This window comes from Myotis yumanensis, unplaced genomic scaffold (genome assembly GCF_028538775.1).
Source record: "Myotis yumanensis isolate MYYU_CA2020_CCGP unplaced genomic scaffold, mMyoYum1.0.hap1 SCAF_1, whole genome shotgun sequence".
In the NCBI taxonomy this organism is placed as follows: domain Eukaryota; kingdom Metazoa; phylum Chordata; class Mammalia; order Chiroptera; family Vespertilionidae; genus Myotis; species Myotis yumanensis.
In genome coordinates, this window is record NW_027223752.1 from 29,439,545 (window position 1) to 29,464,128 (window position 24,584).

The window sequence follows — 24,584 nt, forward strand, 5'->3', positions numbered from 1 at the left end:
CAAAATGCTGGCACGCCGAGCTCAAAAGGTTCGCCATCACTGCTCTAGACTCAATGGAAAACATATCCTTAGGTGAAGATTTAAAAAGAAAATACGCACAGCACTCTTTTTAAAAAAAAATATGTATTTTTTAATTGATTTTTTACAGAGAGGAAGGGAGAGGGACAGAGAGTTAGAAACATCAATGAGAGAGAAACATCAATCAGCTGTCTCATGCACACCCCCTACTGGGGATGTGCCTGCAACCAAGATACTTGCCCTTGATCAGAATCGAACTTGGGACCCTTCAGTCCGCAGGCCGACACTCTATCCACTGAGCCAAATTGGTCAGGGCAGCACTCTTTTCCCTTACCTGAAATCCCGCAATATTCGTATGTGTGGTCTGAACTCACCGCCTCGCTTATATATTTGTGAATATTATTGACCAATGGCAGATAGGGCTATAACCTATCCTTCCATTTCTGGGCTCCATAAATAGAGACGATACGCTTTGTATGATGCATGACACGTAGATTCCATCTATCTATCTCTCCATTCAGTTTTAAATTAAAAATAATAATAGGTGAATACTCAGTGAAGATCTAGACCAGGGGTGGGCAAACTTTTTGACTCGAGGGCCACAATGGGTTCTTAAACTGGACCGGAGGGCCGGAACAAAAGCATGGATGGAGTGTTTGTGTGAACTAATATAAATTCAAAGTAAACATCATTACACAAAAGGGTACGGTCTTTTTTTTTTTTTAGTTTTATTCATTTCAAACGGGCCGGATCCGGCCCTCGGGCCGTAGTTTGCCCACGGCTGGTTTGAACCTCTGCAGGAGGAACAAGCCACCGGGTCTCTCTTTCCTGCAGAGCTGAGACGCCATATTTGGTGCTGGGCTGATTTCAGCATCCTTGGGAGGATGCAGGGAGGAAGATGTTCACTTTGGAGCTGCCTCGCTGGGGGATTTGGAAGCAGCAGCCAGGAGCTCCCTGTTGGAGGCCAGTGCAATGGAAGACGCTGAGTAATTCAATCCCCAGATTTTCAAGGGGCTCGGCAGGTCTGTAGGCAAGGACAGAAGAGATGGCATGTCAGGAGGGTCCTCTATTAGCTGACTTTTCTGGGCATGAGTTGAAGTGGAGGGTGGAACATGGCAGGGGGTCAGCCAACCAGCTGTGGCCTCTATCTGCATATTCATAAGCCCCCCACACTGGTTGGCTGTGCTAGGCAGCCCCCACTGTCCCCAGTGCCCATGGCTGTAGCGGGGCTGGGGCTGTCAGACCGCGCCTTGCACTGAGAAGGGGCAGAAGACTTCCCTCACCCAGCCACAGGCACCAGGCCTGACTGGGGAGGAAGCAGGGAAACCAAAATCACTTCCTGACCATGGCTCCGTGAGCCCAAGCCTGGTGAAGGGTGGACCGCTCCATCTCCTCGGGTGGTGGGCCCCACCTGGCCGCAGAGCCCAGGACTCAGACCAACCCGAAAGCATCTTCTCCGTAAGTAACACCATCCCTTCCCTTTACCTTGCCCGAGCACTTTTAAAAATGATGGAATGTTTATTGTTAAAATGTTTAAATATGCAGAAAAGCGGAGAGACTGGCAGTGTCTACGTAAAAAATAAAAATAAAAAAAGCTAAATCCATCTAGGTTTAACAATGGTTGATCTATTGCTGTATTTGCTCCATCTGTTTTTGTTGGCTGAAATACTTTCAAGTGAACTACAGCCACAGAGACCTCGCACTCCGAAGTACCCGAGCACTTTTGAAACTCTTCTTTCATTAGGTGCTCACACCTGCCTTGCGTGAGGGGGCGATTATCATCCCTATTTTAGCAAAGTGGAAAAGGCAGAGGCTTGAGGGCAAATGGCTGGGGGTAGAGTTCAGACCTCTTGCCTCACAGCCCAGGGCACCTGTCTTCCCTCACGGCCCCATGGAAGGATCTCTGGCATCCAGGGGTGTTTTCCTAGAGAGCGGTAAGCCATCGCAGCCACTGTGTGTGATCTGCGGCCTGTCACTTCATCTCTCTGGGCTTGGTTTGCCTCATCCATAGAGCAAGGTCAAGGCATGAAGATCGAGGTTCCCTAACACTGGTTCGTGGTGTTTTCATTGGTTTCACAATAGACAAGGTATGGGGTTTTTTACAAACCTAAATTTATTTGTTTATGCCCTTCATTCTTTTTTAAACATGGTGGTTAAGATACTTTTCTTTTACGAAACAGAAATGATAGTAAATTGTAGTCTTTTGTATGCTTACTTTTTGTGCTCTTATCTGCAAATAAAATGTTAGCCATTCTGAAGCTGGTCCCATTATTTTATTTTATCAATGGTTGACATCTAAAAGTTTGGAAACTGCTCAGTGTACCAGGTCATCCCTAAGTCCCTTCCAGCACAAACGTTTGGGGCTGTGGGGCCTTCCAGAAGTTACTATTATCAGGGCTGGACAGTGCAGGCACTGGGCATGTGTTATTACATGTGATCCTCACTACAACCCTAGGAGACAGCACTGTTATCAACCCCATTTTACGGAGGAAGAAACGGGGGAAAGAGGTGAAGTTAACTTGCATAAGGCCACATAAAGCTAGTGCATCCTACGTAGGTCCGACACCCAGTAGGTAGATGGTTCAGCAGTTCATAGGCTCCAGGGACAACACATATATAATAACTTAATCAATAAAGAAATTAAAAAAATAAAAATAAAAAAAGCTAAATCCATAGGCTCCAGGGATGCTGACCGTAATGGATTCTGACTTGATTGTATGTCTTTCGGTGGACAGGACTGTGTGGCCTGAGCTGTCAGTCTGACCTCCTCTCCCCATTTCCACCAGCAGTCAGTGGCGCAGGGAGCTCTCAGGGCTGGGCCAGTGATGGATGGTCCATGAGGGGGTGATGCAGGACCCCTCCCAGTGGCCCCATCTGAAGGAATGAGACAGAGATGAGTTTGTCTATGAAAACACCTGAGTCAAGCATAAAAATACTGCCTGACCCTGAGGTGTGCTACTGAACAAGTGTTACATTGGCAGCTAAAGTTTGCCGAGCCTGGTAAGGACAGAGGGAAGTACTTGATGGCCCAGGAATACTGTGTGTGTGTGTGTGTGTGTGACAAACGTGTGTTTGGATATAAATGTGTGATTAAGTGATCACTATTATGATGGGCCCTTAGCTCCTGTCGCCTCTGCAGAGAGGTTGATTCAGGAGAAGGCATTTTCCTAACAATATTGTGGGTGGTTATCTACTAGGCACAAGGCTGGTGCAATTGGAATCCAACTAAGTCTAGGAAATGTAGAGAAACATGAAATGTTCCCAACAAAAACCTGGCAGGAACTCTATCAGGGAGTCACGATAGCCCTCCTGGTATACATCTGGAGTGAGCATCAGTGTGTGATGAGAAAGAGTTAGCACCTCTTGGGCTTCCCTTGGTGCCTCTTACCGAAGGACCCCGTAGCCCGCCTTGCTTTATTGATTGGTTCCCTGGTGGCCCTGCTGAAATGTGTCAGAGGCGTTTACCGTCCCCTAAATGTGGTCTCGGGCCTGCCTGTGAGAACCCCTCCCTCTACCCCTTTGAGCAGAGCTTGGGAGGTCTCTGGGGAGACCACAGAGCGGTGCAGAGGCCCAGGGAGGAGGGCTCCCAGGTTAGCCGTGATCTGTGCGATGATAATCTTGCAGACGCTGCCTGTCTTTTCTTCTAACACGTCAGCTGAAAGGAGACAACACACGGCTTCTTTCTTACGTCTGTTACTTACATTCACCCTCCCTCATGTCACACTCTGTAGCTGTAAAATCCTATGTAACCTCTTCGCAGAAATCTCATGAGCCCAGTGTTCTGTGCTCATGTTGGTAGCAAGATTTGCTTCTCCAGTGGGGCTTTTGATACCTGGTGCCCGGCAATCTATATGTATATACATATTTGGGAAAGACTCAGTGAGAGAAAATGCGAGCTTTGTTTGTTTAACAGACTTAATTTTTTAGAGCAGTTTTAGGTTCCTTGCAAAATTGAGCAGAAAGAACAGAGATTTCCTCCACACGTGCACAGCTTCTCCCTCAAGTGCAAGTTTCTAATTACTAAAGGCAAAGGTTGCCTTTTTTAAAATTTGAAAAGTAAAAATATACCCATAGAAAATATGGAAAATACAGAAAAAAAGTAGAGAAGACAATGGGGTGGTGAGGGCCTGGGAAGGGAGGAGGAAGGGGGAGGGCTGGGAGAGGTTAATAGGGGGAAAGGAGGACCTGTGTAATACTTTCAACAATAAAAGTTAAAAGGAAAAGGAAAAGAAAAGAAAAAGAAGTAGAGAAACGAAGTTACCTATAGTTCCATCATCCATAAAGAACTATTGCTTACATTTTAATGTATTTCTCATCTTTTTAAATTTGTATTTAATTTCTTTGTATGTAATTTCTCCCCCCCACTTATTATAAAATATTCTATAAGCTCAAACATGATTTAAAAATAATAGCTGCATAATACAGTCTCTTGTAGATGATACATACTTTATAATTTATTTCACCAATCTCTACTCTTATAAATAATACTGGGATAATCATTTTTGACATAAATCTGTGGTTATTACCTATTTTCTTGATTTTATTTCTTAGATGTAGAAATATTAATTCAAATGGTATAAAGGTATTTGCTTTATAATGTATACCACATAAATATTTCCTAAAAATATATGAAAAGTGAGCAAGACTACTGAGAATCAAAGAAATACAAGTAATGAGATAACACTCATAATGGCAAAGACTTAAAAGATTGACAATGCCCGATGTTGATGAAGATGAGGGGATATGTGTTCTTTTATAGATATGTTGGTAAGAGAACAAATAGGCCATTTAAAAGTATATATACAAATAATGCATGAAAACATTCTTTTTTTGTTGTTGCTAATCCTCACCCGAGGATATTTTTCCATTGAACTTTTAGAGAGAGTGGAAGGGAGGGGGGAAACAGAGAGAGAGAAACATCGATGTGGAAAAGACACATCGATTGGTTGCCTCCTGCACACACCCCAACCAGGCCTGGGGATCGAGCCTGCAACCAAAATATGTGCCCTTGTCCAGAATCAACCCGGGACCCTTCAGTCTGTGGGCCGATGCTCTATCCGCTGAGCCAAACCAGCTAGGGCATGAAAACATTCTTCTAAAAATGCAATTAATACAGAAATATGCAGAGTAAAAATGGAAAGTTCTTCATCAGTCCCTCATCCTCACTCCCAAACAGTTGGTACATTTCTGGAGGGCATTTGGGCAACAAACAAAATGTTTAACATCTGCCTAGTCTTTGACTCAGAATTTCCTCTTCTAGAAAGAAATCCTAAGGAAATGATAGGATAAGTTCCCACAGAGGTAGATAGAGAAGTGTTCCTCTCAATATGACACTTACTCGTAAGAACAGCTAACAGTTATCAGCCATTTACTAGGTGCCAAGAACTATTCTAAAAACCTAACATATGTTAACTCATGGGCTCCTCACAGAAACCCTGTGATATGGTAGGTATTATGGTTATTCCCATTTTATTGATGAGAACGCTGAGGTACAGAGAGGCCACAAAGCTAGTAAGTGGCCCTAAGGAATCAAGTCTAGGCAACCTGACTCAGAGGCCCACACTCTCAATCTTCATGCTATGCTGCCTCTACTGCTATAATAGTGAACACACAGGAACAAATCTATCAAAGGGACTTTATTTAATCAATTAGGGTACATCCATGCAATGCAATCTCATCAGCTTTCACAATGATGATGTAGATCGATTTTCAGTGACATGAAAGAGGAAAAAGTGAAGCTATAGAACTATGTATCTATAATTCCATATTTTTGGCTTTTACAATTCATATAGTTATGAGAAATTATGCAAATTTATCTGCACACAGAGAAAGAAGTTTGGAAGAAAATGAACACCAAAATGTTTTCTGTGGTTTTTTTCTGGAAGGTGCATTATAGGCGTCTTTCTTTTGCTCTTCATACATTTCTGTATTTGCAAAGTAAAACGATCCCATATTACTTTCATAATCTAAGAAGAGCAGGAAAGCTATTTTTAAAGGGCTGTGGCAATTGCTCCTTTTATCAGTGGATAGGAGAGCGCTGCTAGTTAATTTTCAAACAGAGAGCAGTGCTGCTTCACGCCACACCCAGATGAAGGGCTTTGGGCAGCACGCTGCCCCCAGCACAGAGGTTTCCTGTTTCTCAGCCCAGATGCAGAGTTGCCATGATAGTCCTACTAAGACGGGCACAGACATCTCTGGGTGCCCGACCGCAGTGGAGTCTGGCTGCATTTCCAGGTTCCGGCCTCGAGACATTCCTGCTGATTGTTACTTCATGAAACACAACAAGTCCCTAGAAGTTCTGGCTTCTGGAGCACACAGACTACATGGGACCTCAGAAACCATACCTTAAATGCCCACAAGGGAGATCTGGCAAAGTGTGTGGGTCTATGCTCTCTCTTGCGCATGTGTGGTCTCTCTCTCTTCCTCCCTCTCTCCTGTATTGACTTTGTTCCATGTAGGTGCTACATGAATCTGAAATAAAGTACCTCTAATACGAGAAGTCAGTTTACTAATAAATGAAGCGCATACAGAACCATTAATTCAACGGAGTCAGCAAACATCTTGGAGACACAGAGGGAGCTCACAGTCTAAAGGGGAAGACATGTGATCACGTTAGAGAGGTGGTGACATTGCAGTTGAGTTTTAGAAGAGGAGTCGGGGTTTATCAGGGGGGAAAGTGGGAGAAAGGCCTTCCAGGCTGAGGGAAGAGTAAGTGCAAAGACATGAGGCACGAAGGAGTTTGGATGCTCTGCTCGGGGAGCACAAAGCCCAGGACAGCGCAGCGTAAGTGAGTGTTGATGGTCGCCAGATGGGAGAAGGACTGGGGGGATGAGTGAAAAAGGTGAAAGGAATTAAGAAGTAAAAATTGCCAGTTATAAAATCAGTCATGGGAATATAAAGTACCACGTAGGGAATATAGTCAATATTGTAATAACTATGTATGGTGTCAGAGGGCACTAGACTTATCAGGGTGATCACTTCATAATGTATATCATCACTATGTTGTATACCTGAAACTAAAATAATATTGTACGTCAACTGTAATTTAAAATAAATTTATAAAAAAACATAGGTGAGTGTTGAGGGTAGTGACTCCAAAGATGTTAGATTAAACTTGGCAGTAATAATTTCTTTCAGTTATATTAATTTGTCAAGTTATTTTTAAAAATTATTTTAAAATACATTTTTATTGATTTAGAGAGAGAGAAGGAGGGAGAGGGAGAGAGAGAAACATCTATTGATTGCCTCCCGTACGCACCCCGACTGCAACCTGGGCGTGTGCCCTGATCAGGAATTGAACCCACAACTTTCTGGTTCATGAGATGATACTCAACCAACAAAGCCACACAGGCCAGGCTCACGTCATCGGTTTTTATGTTTGTAATTTACAAATGTCTTACAGAAAGCAAGAACCTTCTGGTAATTTTCTGACCCTAGAACCTGGCCACCTTCCAGTGGCCTGTTCCCCACGGTGGCATGCAGCTTCACCACCTCCGCCCTCTGCCCCGGAGCGTGGAGTGACACTGCTCCCAGGGAGCTTGTGTTGGGGTCTCTGCTAGGCGCCAGGAGGCTGCAGGTAGAGGCCATGGCCATGTCTACGGATGAGAACCCCTGGCTACAGAAGGGAGACTTACTGGCCACAGAAGAGCTGAGATTTGCCTGAGGTAGAGAATTCCAAGGAAGCATTAGGATGAAGGTGGAAAGACAAAAGCAAACTCTCCTGACAGCATTTGCGCAAGAGGAACAAAGGAGAGGGGAAGTTTATAGAGGGGGGAGAATCATTTACCTCTTCTAGGAAGGGAGGAATCTGCCTAACAGACAGAAAAGTCCTTTCACCTGCAGGGAGGTAGCTGAAGTGTGGTTGCGCAAAAGATTTGGAATCAAAAGGTTTGGAACTGAGAGCCACTCTCGGCTGGGAGAATTACACTGACTCTCAAGTTCAGTGTGAGGTGCAATGAGGTAACATGTGCAAATGTTTCGTAAACTCGAAGTGCCTCAGACCTGCTATCAGAAGCCTCCAGGTTAAAGCGAGTGTATCTTGAAACTTTGTGGGAATAAAACAGCCGAAGGCAGCCTTTCCTACAATAGCTCCCTCCTTTCCCCCATGCCTTCATTTCCAATCCCTATTGTGCTTTTTCTCAACAGGTCTCAGGACCTGAAAATAAACTGTTTATTCTCTCTCCCCTGCTAGACAGCCAGCTCCATGAGAGCAAACTCTGCGGCTCTTGCTCACCACTGTCTCTCCAAGTGCCCAGAGGCCTGAGGCATGGGAGGTGCTTCATACGAAATAGCTGTTCAATGTCGAGCGCATACAAATGAACGCATCACCTGATTCTTCCAGGAGTGGTGCAGCTGGCTCTCAATTTTTGATTTGTTTCAAAGTCAGGTTCCCTGCCCCAACACTGAGGGACTCTGATTTAGCAGAACTGGCTATTGAATTTGCTGTTTTTAGCAAGTGCCCGATGACTCTGTTGCAGGTAGTCACTAAGAAAGTTACTCTGAATCAGACAGATCTTGTTTGGACTCCAGCCTACCACTCACTAGCCGTACGACTTCACCAAGTAACTTTGTAACCTCTCTGAGCCGGTTTCTTCACCTGTAAAGTAGGAATGACCACATCCTCAGGGAGTTATGGTAATTAAATCAGGTGATGGATGTGAAGGTTTTGGCATCATGTCAGTTATGCCGTAGGCTGTCATCGTTTTTTTTTTTATTGCCATTCTTGTGTTATTGCTATGCCCTGGCTGAACTTCCTCCCTGGAGGACCACTCACTCTTGAGAATCCTCAAAGTGTGGGCCCAAACCGGCAGCACTACAGCGGCTGGGGGCTGGTGAGAGACGCGGTCCTCGCCCCTCGCCCCACGCAGGCCTGGGGATCAGCATCCGCATTCTGACAGGGTCCCCAGGCGACCTGTGCACACATTCAAGTTCGAAAAGCACTGCTGAACATCACATGTACCTCGTTATTCCTGTCTTTAATTTCAGAGTCAGCCCGGGAGGTTACGAAGCCCCAGTATCCCAGAGGCTGAATCCTCGACCCGGCTCATTCGGCTGCACCTCCAGCTGAGGACCTTAGGAGAAGGGATTCCCTCAGGGAGCTTCAACCAAGCCCACAGCCTCCGAGCAAGTGAGTGTGGAGCAGGGGATGGATCCGAACTCTGGCTTGCTTCCTGCGCCATCCCGGCCCTGTCCCCAGCCAGCAGAACCCTGTACGGAAGGGAGGAGAAGCCCATCGCCCCGTGAGCAGGGCAGAGGCGCCTCCTTTCCCTGGAACCAGGTCCCCAATCCCAGCCTCACGGACCCGGACTGGTTTTGGGATGAGCACATCCAGGCAAAGAGGGCCCGCGTGGAGACCATCATCCGAGGCATGTGCCTCTCCCCTAACCCTCTGGTGCTCGGCGGTGCCCGAGCCAGGGACGGCCCCAGCTGCCCAGAGAAGGCCCGGGAGCGGAAGAGGAAGCAGGACCTTCCCATGCAGCAACCCCCCCTGAAACCAGGCCCTGCTGGGAGCCAGGGCAGCAGGAAGGGGGGCCCTCGCGTGAGAGAACAGCTTCGCCTGCTGAAGCAACAGCTGAGACGACTGCAGGAGCACATCCTGCAGGCCGAGCCCCGGGACTCCGCGCCCGGCCCTGGGAGTGCCAAGCAGAGGGATGGCTGTGGGCGGCCCGGGGCTATGGACGGTGGCCGCCACCAGGGTTCCAGTGGGGACCTCCCTGGGGTGGACGAACACAGAGTGGCTGAGGTCGATCAGCAGCCAGAGGAAGCAAGGTTCCTTCCTTCTGGAACACGAGCTTTGCTGGAGATCCTGAGGAAAGAACTGACGGGGGCAGTGTCCCAGGCCGTGGACTCAGTGTTGCAAAAGGTACTGCTGGACCCGCCAGGCCACCTGACTCAGCTGGGCCGAAGCTTCCAGGGGCTGGTGCCAGGGGACAGAAGTGAGACTTCACCTGAGGGAGGTGCCTGTGAAAACCCCCTCCCGCTGGCCGCCTTGCCCAGGGGGGCCCAGGCCCAGCCCCAGGCTGGGTGCCCACTGGGAAACTCATCACTGGCCAAGCCTCTAGACTCTCCTAGATACCCTGTCTCCCCAAGAATGACCTCCAAACCCTGCCAGGGCCCCCCAGCAAACTGTGCCATGACCGTGCCTTCCCGCATGCAGGAAAGTCAGATTCTTGGTCAGCTCCTGGGCCACGGACCCCCTGGTCACTGGAGCGGCCCTCTCCCCCAGGGCGCATCTTCCCAAAGTCACTCCTCCCCGGAGTCTGGCCTGCGACCTTGGGGAGCTGTCAGACTGCGACCATCGGTGTTGAGCCAGCAGCACCCTGTGCCCTTGGCTCCCACCTGTCTGGAGAAGCTGCCCTTTCTTCCCTCCGTGAAGATGGAGCAGGGGGGCCTGCAGGCTGCCGCCCAGGTGCTCCCGTTCCCTTCAGTCCACATATCCTTTACCAGAAGGGGACGTTCTCCCGGTGACAGCCCGGAGAAGCGAACCCTGGAAGGCGGGGAGGTGGGGACAGAGAACTGCATGGCATGGGCGGGGGGGGGGGGGGGGGGGGCTTTGCTTTCTTGATGGTCTTCTGAACGCTGCTTCTGGGCCTCCTCCCCTGTGGCTCACCACTATTCAGTTCCGAGAAAGTGGTGCCCACACTCCGGGGTTTAAGCTTGCTGGGAGGGACGCTTCATTCTCTCTGGCGCATCAGATTCTACCACTACTCACTTAATGGCTTTGGATCTGAAAGGATTTTGTTTTTATACCCAAATGGGCTTCCAAAATATGGTAAGTGCCCTATGGAAGGAAGAACTCTATACATTGGTTGTCAGCTGCCTCCACACCTCAGCAGAAAGGGTCAAAGGAATGACCTCACCTGAGGCTTGGCTCCCCCGGCCTCCTGGCTCTCCAGGCAAAAGGCCTGCACTATCTAGATCCGTGCTCGCCAAGCTTTGGGACCTCGCGGACCACCAGTGATCCGCGGACCACCGGTTGGCGACTGCTGGTCTAGGTAATTCATGAGGAAGATCTGCGGTCCCAGACACTTCTGAGCCAGATGGGGAAGGAGACATTTTCCTCAGGGACTAGACCTGAGGCAACTGGGAGTGGGGAGGAGCCCTCAGTATAAGGAACAGCTTCTCAGCTGCAGCTGAGAGGACTAAAGTGGGGTTGGGCATGTGGAGGGAGAGGAGACCCCTGAGGAAGGCTGAGGGGCCAGGCTGGTGTGCAGGGGTCTGGACCTTTTGCATCAGCTTTGCCACCTTTAGGCAGGTTCTCCTCCCTCTCCCACCTCTCCCTCTCTCCCTCTCCCTCTCCCTCTCCCTCTCCTTAAATATGGAACGCTTCACAAATTTGCGTGTCATCCTTGCGCAGGGGCCATGCTAATCTTCTCTGTATCATTCTGATTTAAGTATATGTGCTGCTGAAGAGAGCACTCCTCTCTTAAATAGTGTTTCCCAGAGTACAGCTCTCTCCGGATATTAACAGTTGCTGACTTAGGGGGAAAAAAGTAGTTTCAGTAAATACTGGGTTAGTGTCTTTGCTGCGGGAGTTCTCAGAGCCTTTAACATGCTGAAGTCCAATGTGAAGCTCTAAGAGGAGAAAGTATGCAGTCCCAAACTCATGTGACCAACAAGTATCTTGTAGCACTTAAGTCCCTGACAACACATTTTGGGGTGTTGCCTTTTTAAAGTGAGCTGAGCTCACGCTGCTGCTTCTCAAGGGCGGCCCTGAATCGAGTGTCCAGAGGTCAATGTGCCTGCGGTGTGAACAGTCTGGCAAGCTGTAGTAAGGGCGGCAGGATGGGGTGGGACCGGCTCATTGCCACACCAGGGCTGGCTCTTGTGTCCTGAATGCTATGCGCGCCCCCTGCTGGTCACAGATGTTGGGAATACCCCAAAGCTGGGTGCTGCCGGGTGCTTTCCAGGCAGGCAGTAGCAACAATAAAACCAACGCTAAGAACACATCACCTGCCACCACTGCCTCTGCAGGCAGCAGGGGACCTTGGAGCTACAGAGATATCAGCATAGACAGACTTTCTTGTTAGGCGATCACCCTGTGCGAGAAAGGCTACCTGTCTGGTTAAGACTCCCTGTGAAGGTCAGGCAGTGGTGGAAGAAACTCAACAACTCAGTCCCCAAAGATTCTCTGCTGTGCTTCCCTTGGGAGGGGCATGCTGATCTTTCCCAGCACCTACTGTGCGCCTGCCCTGCCCTGTGAAATGAGGATTGGGCTCAGAGAGCTTCAGGGCCTATGCGCTGGGCCTGGCTGCACAGGTGAGGTACTTGGCTACCTTTGGAATGCTTTGGAGCCCCCAGGCAGTATCCTGACCCCCCCAAATATTCCCACATTCCAGCATTAGAGATTTATTCCCGTGGGTCATAAAAGCCACTTAAGAGCAAGATAACTCTGACCTTTAAAAGAACTTTCACAGTCATGACATCCCCGTGAAACAGGTGAAGCAGGTGTGATTAGCAGCTAATAACGAGGTAGCATTTGCTGTGCACTTTCTCTGTGGCAGGCGCTGCTGCCAGCATTTCCCACGTACGAGTCCACTACTGCTGAGCTACATTCTGAAACTCGAAAAGCTCTGAAAATCCCTATGATTTCTTTTCCCTAAGGCTGATGGGAGCTTTGTTTTTGGTGGCACACCTGGCCTGCACTGATTGGAGGTTACTTACAGATCATCCCACTTAGTGTAGAAATCCATTTTGCTGTGGAAATATTAATGTATTGGATTACAGACGGCTGCCACAGCCTCTGCTGTGGGGTTAACTAACATGGCACACAGACCAGATGACCTGCATGAAGGAACAGAATTCTGAAATCTGGCCTCCATTTGGCCAGTGTTTCAGATGAGAGGTTGTGGGCCCCAAGCATTCTAGTGGGCACTACAGTTAGACCCGGTATCTGAGAGTGGGGCAGAAAAGTGAACTTGCCCAAAGTCACAAGACAGACACGTGCAGAGCCAGGACTCAGACCCAGGATCTGACTGCCAAGCTGTCACCACTGCATTCTACATTTAGAAATGGCCCAGAGAAGGTAAGTGGCTTGCCCAAACTCACACAGCTAGTTGGTGGCAAAATCAGTATCTGAAACTGGGTCTTTGGACTCCCAAGTCCAGGATTCTTTCCACAGCATGTGTGAACCTATGAGAAGAATAAGAAGTGCCAATGAGGCAGGGAGCAAGGGGCTTCAGGAAGCAGCCTGAGTGCCAGGCCAGCTAGAACTCTAATCAGTTGGTTTCCTTTGGCTACACTGGTATATCCTACTGAGGAGTCTTAAAGCTCTAGCTCCCGGACCCGAGAGCTCCCAGGTCCTCTGTGTAAAGCTTCTCACCCAGTCCTGGGACTGTCCCCGGCAATGCTTAGTATCCCTGTGTAAAACACTTCGTTTCCCTCCCACTCTGGTGCTAGGCAGTCATATCACAGCTCCCTGCTCTTGTTAAAGGGGAAGGACTGAGGTATGGGTTGGAAGACAGTTTCCCTCGTTGTGCATGGATTAAGGTTGACCATTTAATCATTCACTCATTCCTTTATCTAATAAACATTTATTGAGCACCTACTATGTTCCTAGCACTGGGCTAGGCACGTGGAATAAAAAGATGAAAATATAAGGTCCTTGCCCCCTGAAGAGCTCACAGTCTAAACAGGGAGACAAACATGCAGTGAAAATTCCAATAAGGTCATTGCTACAACCGAGGAATGTGCAAAGAGCCTGGGTAGCCCAGGGTAAGGACAGTAAATGGACACGGAGAGGTTTCCCCAAGGAGGAAGCGGCTGAGCTGAGACAGGAAGGAGGAGGGACGTTCTTCCAGGCGGACTGAGAGCAGGTGCAGAGCAGCAGCTCAAGTTCCTTGAGGCAAAGTCAACAGTGACCTGCTACTGTCAGGTTAGACGCTTGTTGGCTTAAACACTGCAAAGGCAATTATGAGAGTGAGAATGGGGACCATCGAGTTGACTCTTCTCAGTTTACAGATGAGGAAACTGAGGCAGAAGGGAAAGGAAGTCTTGGGGTTTTCAAATGGTTTATCTGGGAAAGAGCTGCCATCTCTTCCCATCCTATTCTGAAAGCACATGCAAAGTACAACAAACTGATTTATGCCACAGAACTTTTACACGTCAAGGCGGTTTTTAAATTCTGCAACTGTGCTGTCATATATGGTATTCAGCACCCGGGAAGAAAAAGCTTACTGGGTCAGACTTGCCAGAGACACAGAAATGGAGAAAATATAGGATTCAACCAAAATAAAAATAAAAACCATAAGGAACAGGACAACTCATTCACTGTTTGAATAATTTGATGATATTATTTGATAAACTGGTATTCATTTTCCTTGACCCGGGGATACATCCAGGAGGGTCTAAATCCTGGTCACTTGAAGAAGGCCAAACTAATGTTTTTCTTCACACGCTACCCCAGCTCCAACCTCCTGAAGGCGTACTTCCCCGACGTCCAGGTAAGTCATCCTACTGAGTGTCAGCTTCTCACAACTCCCGAGTGGCATTGGGGTCGCCCCGTGTGAGGTGTGAGGCAAGTGCCAGGTCATCATGTGCGCACCTTAGCTCCCCTTAATGTTGGCCGCACTGGTGTGATTTCCAGGTCAGGGGTGAGACTTGGCTGAATAATCACGAATAACTTTGAGCTAGGAAAGTTGAGCTTTTGAGCTGTAGATATTCCCAGAAGCACGTGGGGAGGAAGTGGGGGGCAGTGAGAAACATTAGTAAATGGGATCTTTGGCCTAGTGTTCTGTCTTTGCCGAGGACACTGCGAAAAAGACAGAATATACAGAGTTGGACACTGTTGAACTGGCATTCAAATAGCTGCGTTTCAAAGGGAGTGAGGTACATCCAGATCAAGTGTGACAACAAGGAAAATCAAGCTCTGATGGTTGGAACCAGACCTTGTCTGTTCCCATAGAGCAGCGGTTCTCAACCTGTGGGTCGCGACCCCTTCGGGGGTCAAACGACCCTTTCACAGGGGTCGCCTAAGAGCATCGGATAACACATATATAATTACATATTGTTTTTGTGATGATCACTTTGCTTTAATTATGTTCAATTTGTAACAATGAAATTGGGGGTCACCACAACATGAGGAACTGTATTAAAGGGTCACGGCATTAGGGAGGTTGAGAACCACTGCCATAGAGTTTCTAAGGGCCTCTGTTCCCTTGGGTGTTGGGTTAGGACTAATACTTTGTATCTATGTCATTCCTTTGCCTTTCCCATGTCTTTCCCTCATGTTCTGTTGCTTGGTTGATCCCTACACCAAGCTCTGATTTCCACTCATTCTGCAACTCCAAGTTGCTGATAAACTGCTCTCTGATCTGCACACTCACTCCTTCCCTTGGCCCCTTACCTGGCAGAAGGCTCTGGGGCTGCCATACAATTGGCCCAGGCACAGCAGAAGCTGGTACCAAACTGGCTTTGACCCGGGACATTCCCAAAGTCACATGACAAGCTTTTCATGGGTGAAAAACCTTCAGAAATCCAGGACATCAAAAAACATTTTTTTTCTAGTGGGCACTACAACTAATCCAGATTTTTTCTGTACATGACTGAATAGGCTTAGAAAATAGCCATGGCTGCTGCTACTGCTACTCCTTTTTTTTGTTAATCCTCACCCGAGGAAATTTTTCCATTGATTTTTTATTTTATTATTATTATTATTTTTTAGGGAGAGTGGAAGAGGGGTGGGAAGGACAGAGAGAAACATCGATGTGAGAGAAACACATCGATTGGTTGCCTCCAACCAGGGCCAGGGCCCGAGGAGCCTGCAACCAAGGTACGTGCCTTTAACTGGAATCGAACCTGGTACCCTTTGGGCCACAGGCCGATGCTCTATCCACTGAGTCAAACCGGCTAGGGCAGTGGTCAGCAAACTGCGGCTCAGAAAACTGCGGCTCGCGAGCCACATGCGGCTCTTTGGCCCCTCTAGTGTGGCTCTTCCACAAAATACCGACTTCTGCGCATGGGCCACGAAGTTTCAATCGCACTGTACATGCGCACCCGCATGTGCTATTTTGTGGTATTTTGTGAAAGAGCCACACTCAAGGGACCAAAGAGCCGCATGCAGCTTGCTGACCATGGGGCTAGGGCCATGGCTTCTTTTTCAAAGGAGGCCCTTTCCATGTTGGCTGAAGCCATTCTGATTAATCTGCTGTTGAACTGGATGCTGACAGTTCTACCCCTGAGCACCTGGTGGTAAATGGCTGACTGATGGACCTTGTTGCTTGTGCAGTTCAACCGCTGCATCACCTCCCAGATGATCAAGTGGTTCAGCAACTTCCGAGAGTTCTATTACATCCAAATGGAGAAATCTGCCCGGCAGGCAATTTCAGATGGCGTCACAAATCCCAAAATGCTCGTGATTCTCCGCGACTCAGAGCTTTTTCGAGCTCTCAATATGCACTATAACAAGGGAAATGACTTTGAGGTAAGACCATGTACCTGGGGTCCCATGAGGTTGGAGTTTTAGAAAAGATCCCCTTCTGTGTGTCTGTCTTTACATCACTGAGAGCCAGGGCAGCCCGGGCTAACCTCTGTCCCATCTGCAAAGATTATAGCCTCCCTAGCTCCTCTTAGGCAACAGGTGGGTGCTGCAAACTGAATAAGCAGAGGTCTTCCAGGTGTTTCTGCCACTTTAGGCTTAATCCTCCGTGAATATCAACTTACAGGAGGCCCAGGACTAAACGCTGGGCTCAGTTGCAGCACCTAGGCTTGGCCCAAGTTTTCTTTACAACAGTTTCTGTCCATCATTTGGTTCTTATCTTTATTCTCACTTGAACCGTTTTCTCTGTGGGCCTTCCATGGCAAGTCATCTCAAATCCTTTCTGGAAATAATGAACAAGCAATATTCAAGCTTCTTAGTCCTGTGGTAGCACCTTAGAGGTAAGGCATCAGTAAAGGGAGAGCAAGTGGCCTAAGAGAACTCCGCATCCGGACACGCGTTTCCCTGCGTGCAGTCAACAGCTCTGTGCACCTGGCATCTTGCTCTGCAGGTGCCAGCTGTGTCTGGTCACCCGGCCCACTCGCCTCTTCTGGCTTCTCACTTGACTGTGATCACAGTGAGCAGTGTGTTGATACCTCCGGGAAAGGGAAGACTCGCTGGCATGTGCTGGTCAGGTGCTCCATCCGAACATGTTTGCAACTGAGCTGACCTGTGGGTAAAACGGACTGTACCGCCTGAGGCGTGTGGGGTCAGGATGTGTGGGGCAGGCAGTGCTGCTGCATCTCCCCAGGTGGGGTGGTCGCTTGGCATGCAGTGTGGCAAGCCTGGGCCAGGCTCGGTCGGGAGGACCTGTGGGTGCCAGTCCGAGTGCGGTCCTGGAACAGATTCTTTAGCCCCCTCAACCTCATGGTTGATTTTGGAAGCAGAAATGATTCCAAGGCCTATGGGTCCAGCCTCTAAAGGGTGTGGGATGAGGTACGACAGTCATAAACTTGGGGGCACTCTTTCCCATGGTGCTCACTAAGGAAAATAATGCTAAACACCTCTTTTGAACCACAGGTTTCAGGTCAATCAGAGTCAGAGTTTCCCACTTTAAGAATGTCTCCCATGAGTGGAATCAGCTCCTGCTACCAAGGGAGTGTCCTTAAGAGGCTTTCTCCCAGGGCTGTCTCATTGGTACAGCCTTTTAAGGTTTGTAGTCAATGAGGGAGCAGGGGATTCCTATGGCTGTAAGAATCAGGGCCCAGTACAGCAGGGATGCTCTTATCAGCCGCCCCGGAAACAGGAGCGCCGGGCAGTGAGGTTGCAGGGCTCCAGGGCTTCCCAGCCTCATGTCTTCTCTTTCTGGTGTGTCTCGTGTGGAATGCAGGTCCCGGATTGCTTCTTGGAAGTCGCCAGCTTGACGTTACAGGAGTTCTTCAGGGCTGTCTCCGCAGGGAAAGACTCAGATCCTTCCTGGAAGAAACCCATTTATAAAATTATTTCCAAGCTGGACAGTGACATCCCAGAGATATTCAAATCTCCCAGCTATCCCCAGGAGCTGCTTCGGAACGAAGATCCCACAGAGCGAGGAGCAGCTGGCCAGGGTTTCCTGGGTTTGTCTTAAATGGCCGCTGTGGTGATATTTTATGGTCTGCCTAAGGACAGACCTCCCCCGCCCCCCAAACAGGAACTATTACCATTTCTGATCATTTATTTCCTTTTCCCGAATCACCAAAGTTTGACCTTAACTATAATATAGATCAACCAAGTGTAATGGTGTGTTGGTAGCATATTGTAAAAGGAACACAACAGTGTTTTGGAATCAGAGGACTTAAATCCCCAATCTACTATTTCCAAGTATTGTGACCCTGGGACCTTGCAGGTAATCTCTGCATCTGTAAATAAATACTCTGTGAACTGTTACTCACTACACGTTAGTGTTTTCCCCCATGGCTTTCACATAAGGTTATCTTAGTTGGTTTGTCTGTTATTGTTTTTGACAAATTGCTGGTTTTAGTTACCTATTGGTCAAGCTCCACCTAGTTGCTAGACACTTGAAAATACATTATCTTAAGCTTTTTACACCGAAAAGAAGATATTATCTTCATTTTTTTAAAAAAAAGTAACCAAACAGACGTTTTAGAAGTGACATAACTCGCCAACGTACAAGGCCAGGGCGTTTGGGTCGGTAGGGATAGTCAGACGTGTGGAGGAACCCGAGACCTTCGGGTGCCAGATTGTCTCCTGAGCACCTCACGCTGCCCGTCATGATCTTCAGCAGGCCACCCCCAGGGAGCACCCGCACAGAGGGGGCACTGCCACCTGACAAGCCCTGCCCACACTTAGGAGTGCTTCCCCTCCCAGAATGTCCTCCGATCATTCCAGCAAGCCCAACACAAACTTCCTGCCGGACTTGAGTGTTGCTGTTCGTCCACATTTGTCTGCTGAAGAGTTAATCCACTGGACAACCCAAGTTGTCTGTAGTTGACCAATTGATGCCCTCACTTCCTACGTGCAGAAGCTGCACTCCAGAATGCAAAAGCTAGGAAGGGCCCTAGGAGGTCATCCCACCCACCCTGCTTCGATCAGGAAGGAGGAAACGGAGGCCCACACAGGAGACTGGCACAGCCTGTGCACACCTCACATGATGAGTGGCACAACTGGGACAAACACAGCATCACACAGAGAAATGGCAATTCCCCCACTCCATAAGGAAATTACAGCCCATGGTCCATCTTTCACAGATAAAGGAATTCATGGAACCAACATTTATTTTACTATTTTCCTGCTGGCCCAATGCAAATTGTGACTCACTCTGAGGATATAGGCAAGTCATCTGCCAGGTCGAATAACTGTGTCTGTCTTCTAAGAGAGTCAGAATCAAGTGTTTGGAAACTCTGCCCGAGGTGTGCAGGCTGGGGTGAGGGCACACAGCCCGGGCTCTGATTAAGGGGTGTCTGTGACTTTAGCTGCCTTCTTTCCCATCGACATAAAACAAGTTTTCATATTCAATTACCCACTTCCTTGACTTTTCGGGTGGGCTGGATCAGATGAGATAAAATCCCTAACTATTGCTAGATGTGTCAGCATGAAAATGTATGAAAGATGACTTTCTCCTGCATTTTCATTTACTTCAAACAGCTGAGAGGAAAAACAAAACAAGCATGCTCCGCCCAAACAAATCTTCTCGCTTTAAGGTTATTCTGAAGTGACCTTCAATATGTCCAGTTGCACTCAGATCACCTTTGCCCTATTTTCAGCCACAATGTTCCCTTTACAAAAGTGAAGGAAACTGCCAAATCTAGGTTTTAAAAGTAGGCAAGCCCCGAGTACCCAGAGCAAGTAACTCAGTTATGTGTGTGGAGACAGCAGAAGAGCCCACTACTCAGAGTGATCTTGCATGGCTATTTAAGAGTTTCGTGGGAAACAATTCCAAGTTCTCATGATTGTCTGATATGGAGCAGCCATTTTCTGTCCCAAACCTGAAATTCATTACTGTGTTTGTTAAAGACTGAGCCAAGCCACCTCCGGAGCAGTGAACCTTGTCCCAGGGACCAATTAGGTGAAATGTACAAACTCAAATGGAAAACATTTGTGTCCTGCAGTCTTTCCAGGAACTGTTTTCGAACCGCTGAGCTAAACACAGAAGAATGTATAAATATATATGCTCTGCCAACAGAAGTCTGTTTCATTATATTTTTCTGTTTCTACCAAGTATATCTCTTTTTCTGCTGGGAACGCATTCTGAGTGTAAGCTGAGCTGGTTATTGTTCTTTTAGCAGCCATTACATTGCCAAGGTCTGGTCATTCTTTCCATTAAGATATATGTGGGCATCATTCTCTCCCAAATTAGACATATTCAGAGTCTGGTCGAATACTGCATAATTGTCTAATACTTCAATGGTGAGCAGTGGGGCCTGGACTGTGTTTTATGATGATGGCACTATTTAGGAGTTAATGCCCAGTTATTAATTAAAAGCAGGCAGTTAAGTGACATTCCATGCAGGAAAAGGTTTATTAGAAACCTTATTTCAAACACTAGTGGCCCGGTCCACGAATTTGTGCACATTGAAAAGAAATTAATTAGAAGAAATATTTTAATATGGCTATTCGCCCTTTCTCTATAATAGAAGTGTCAACAAAATTCACGATCGACAATGACAGATGGAAACACAGGCATGCGATTGGTGCCAGTGAGAGCTTTATATGTATCGCGAATGCGCAAGTCAACTTAGCCTTTTATAGATATAGAATAAACTTGCTTAATTAGACCTGCTTTCTGATTTAGCTGAACTTTTTCCAGCCCAGTGAAGCACCCCAACTTCTTTTTCAGGTAATTGTCAGCAACACAGCAGTAAATATCAACATGAAGCACATTATTATTGTAGATCACGCAGGGAGAACAAAGGGTAAAATATTTAACTACAGCAGTGTTTGACTATATTTTGCGCAGTGAGAAAACCTGGAGTCATTTTCAAGGTCCACCGTTTCTTACTTCTTTTCAGTCGGGTCAAGTTTCTAAGCTTCCTGAAACTCTGTTTTCCAGCTAATGAAAAGAAGATAGGATTCTACCAAGTCTCCTATCTACCTACTCCTGGACTTCTGTGAGGATCAAATGAGATGAGGCCCGGGAAAACATTTTGAAGATATTTGGTTAAAGTGTGAAATGTTTGCACCTGGCTATAAAGCAAGTCGTTGCTAAGGACAGGAAGCAGGCGTTACTATGTGACGTCATTACCCAGACGGACACTTAGCATATTAACCTTTTATATAATAGATGGTTTCACACAGTATACACAGCTCCAAATTGGATTCATACAGCAAAGAGGTCAAAGGTACCTCCTGGACGTAGAAGGAGTGCCCAAACCATTTCCTTTCCATCAGAGAAAAGGCAAAGCAGAAATGGCAGAGATAACACAGCATTCTTCAGTAAACACAGCCCCACATATGAAGGTCCTTTTAAAAAAAGTTCTTTGTTTTCAATAACAACTTAATTTAAATACAGTGGGGCCTTGACTTACGAGTGTCCTAACGAGTTTTTTGAGATACCAGCTGTCTCTCGGCTGATTTTTTGCATTGAGTTGACAGTAATTTGAGTTAACAGCTCCTTAATGAGCTCCTTAACGAGCTCGGTCTCGGAACGAATTAAACTTTTAAGTCAAGGCCCCACTGTAATTTATTTTTATTTTTTAGAATGTACATTCTTTTCTTTTTTTAAAAATATATTTTATTGATTTTTTACAGAGAGGAAGGGAGATAGAGAGTTAGAAACATCGATGAGAGAGAAACATCAATCAGCTGCCTCCTGCACACCCCCTACTGGGGATGTGCCCGCAACCCAGGTACATGCCCTTGACCGGAATCGAACCTGGGACCTTTCAGTCCGCAGGCTGACGCTCTATCCACTGAGCCAAACCGGTTTAGGCGGCCCGACTGTAATTTAAAATAAGACCTCCATAACATAATTTTACATGTGTGTTTAGAAAATATTTCTTTTAAAAAATCCTTATGAAATTTGCTAAAGATTTGGTAACCAGAGAGACCAAGATGGCGGCGTAGGTAAACATCGGAGACCGCTGCCGCAAACAACCATTTCAAAAATACAACTAAAAGACGGAACGGACATCACCCAGAACCACAGGAAGGCTGGCTGAAGAGAGACTCTACAACTAGAAGGAAAGAGAACAGCAAACCGAGGCTCAGAGGAGGCGCAGTGTGGAAAATACAAAGGTACCGAGGTGCGCGCGAAAGCCGGCTGGTGGCTGAGGGCGCGGTTGTCGTTTTCGGTCAGGAGTGAGTCTCAGACTCTGGGCTCCAGATCCGGGCAAGTCTCTAGGGACCCAGACTCAAACGGGAGAAGCGGGATCCGGCATCAGTTGGAACCTGAGGGCAGCTTTCTCTCCGAGGTTTGCAGCGGCTGCCGGGGTTCTGAGAAGCAGAGCCTCTGGGAATGGGACTGAGAGCGGCCATAACTGCTCCCTCAGCCCGCCCTGTTGAGCCCGCCCCGCCCAAACCCTGCGCACAGCCATTTGCCGATCGCCTCAGGCAAAGGCTGGATTAGCGCCTCCCCAGAAGGCAGACGTTTTCTACACAGCTGATTCCTACAGCCAGTCGGCCTGGTGGTCAAATCCCTCTAGTGTTAACTACAACAATTAAGGCTTGGCTAGAACAAGACTGCGCACAAAGACCACAAGGGGGTGCACCAAGAAAGCATAAAAGATGCGGAGACAAAAAAACATGACAGAAATGGAGGATATGGAGCTAAGAATTGCAATTTTGAGGGCTTGCTATAAACTTGTGCAGAGCCTCACGAAAACTAATGAGACCCTCGATGCTACGATAAAGAAATTAGAAAGTAAGCATACACGGACTGAAATAAAGAATATTATACCAAATAGCAGACCAGAGGAGCACAAGAATCAAACCAAAGATTTGACAAAAAACACCCAACTGGAAAAGCAAAATGAAAAAAGAATCCGAAAGTGTGAAGATAGTGTAAGGAGCCTCTGGGACAGCTTCAAGCGCACTAATATCAGAATAATAGGGGTGCCAGAAGATGAGAGACAGCAAGATATTGAAAACCTATTTGAAGAAATAATGGCAGAAAACTTCCCCCACCTGGTGAAAGAAATGGACTTACAGGTCCAAGAAGCGAAGAGAACCCCAAACAAAAGGAATCCAAAGAGGACCACACCAAGACACATCATCATTAAAATGCCAAGAGCAAAAGACAAAGAGAGAATCTTAAAAGCAGCAAGAGAAAGAGACTCAATTACCTACAAGGGAATACCCATATGACTGTCAGCTGATTTCTCAACAGAAACTTTGCAGGCCAGAAGGGAATGGCAAGAAATATTCAAAGTACTGAATACCAAGAACCTACAACCAAGATTACTTTATCCAGCAAAGCTATCATTCAGAATTGAAGGTCAGATAAAGAGCTTCACAGATAAGGAAAAGCTAAAGGACTTCATCACCACTAAACCAGTACTATACGAAATGCTGAAAGGTTTCCTTTAAGAAGAGGAAGAAGAAAAAGGTAAAGATACAAATTGTGAACAACAAACATGCATCTATCAACAAGTGAATCTAAGAATCAAGTGAATAAATAATCTGATGTACAGAATGAACTGGTGATTACAATGAATCAGGGACATAGAAGGGGAATGGACTGACTATTCTTGGGGGGGGGGGGGGAAGGGGAATGGGAGATGCGGGAAGAGAATGGACAAAAATCGTGCACCTATGGATGAGGACAGTGGGTGGGGAGTGACGGCGGAGGGTGGGGCGGGAACTGGGAGAAGGGGAGTTATGGGAAAAAAAAGAGGAACAAATGTAATCAGAACAATAAAGATTTAATTAAAAAAAAAAAAGATTTGGTAACCAGTTTCCTGGATGAGCTCCTATATGTTTTAAATTTTCATAATCTTTGTTTCTAGCTTTTCTCTATAGTTTTGATCCTCAGCTCTATAAAGCAGATCATTCATTCAAAAGAAAAGAGAAATTTAAAAAATCCTTTGATGTTTTTATACAAACTCTATTAGGCATTTGCATAAATTTCACATAGAACAAGATCATTTTTTCAGGACTGAGAAAATTGGAAAAGATAATGAGACAGAATGATGGCTGATAGAGAAATAAAGAACACACTGGGCCCTAGCTGGTTTGACCCAGTGGACAGACGTTGGCCTGCGGATTGAAAGGTCCTGGGTTCGAATCCGGTCAAGGGCACATACCTGGGTTGCAGGCTGATCCCCAGTAGGGGGCGTGCAGGAGGCAGCCAATCAATGATTTATTCTCATCATTGATGTTACTATCTCTCTCTCCCTTTCCCTTCCTCTCTGGAATCAATAAATATATATATTTTAAAAAAGAACACATTGGCTAATATAAGTTATGGTTCTATCAGGCTGATGATTAAATTATGCTCTGGGGGGGGGGAAATTTGTGACAATATGGCAAATATAATACCTCTTATGAGAGTATAAAAATATTCTTGGTCAGCATTAAGTATGTACAATATACACTGGAAAGAATGAACTCTGATGACCTATTTCACAGCATTAATAATGCAATCTATCTCTCTGAGGTAGATCATGGTACCTACACTATATGTACTAAGTGCTCAACTGTGGAAAAAGAGAACTCA

General features: G+C 47.0%; 1 protein-coding gene and 1 non-coding gene across 3 annotated transcripts; one reads left to right on the forward strand and one right to left on the reverse strand.

Annotated features, from left to right (window-relative positions):
- Positions 1-9,163: 9,163 nt before the first annotated feature.
- Positions 9,164-18,171, forward strand: PROX2 (prospero homeobox 2). Of its 2 annotated transcripts, XM_070403586.1 has the most exons (4): positions 9,164-10,450; positions 14,352-14,459; positions 16,244-16,438; positions 17,823-18,171. In XM_070403586.1, exons 1-4 carry the CDS (start codon positions 9,164-9,166, stop codon positions 18,057-18,059), a joined length of 1,827 nt encoding a protein of 608 aa, XP_070259687.1. In that variant the 3' UTR covers positions 18,060-18,171. The 2 variants fall into 2 exon arrangements, with proteins under 2 accessions (XP_070259687.1, XP_070259691.1); XM_070403590.1 differs by lacking the exon at positions 14,352-14,459 and having other exon boundaries at positions 9,164-9,880.
- Positions 11,330-11,436, reverse strand: LOC138999854 (U6 spliceosomal RNA). The gene has a single exon (XR_011469462.1). It is a non-coding gene; the product is annotated as a U6 spliceosomal RNA (small nuclear RNA).
- Positions 18,172-24,584: the final 6,413 nt, after the last annotated feature.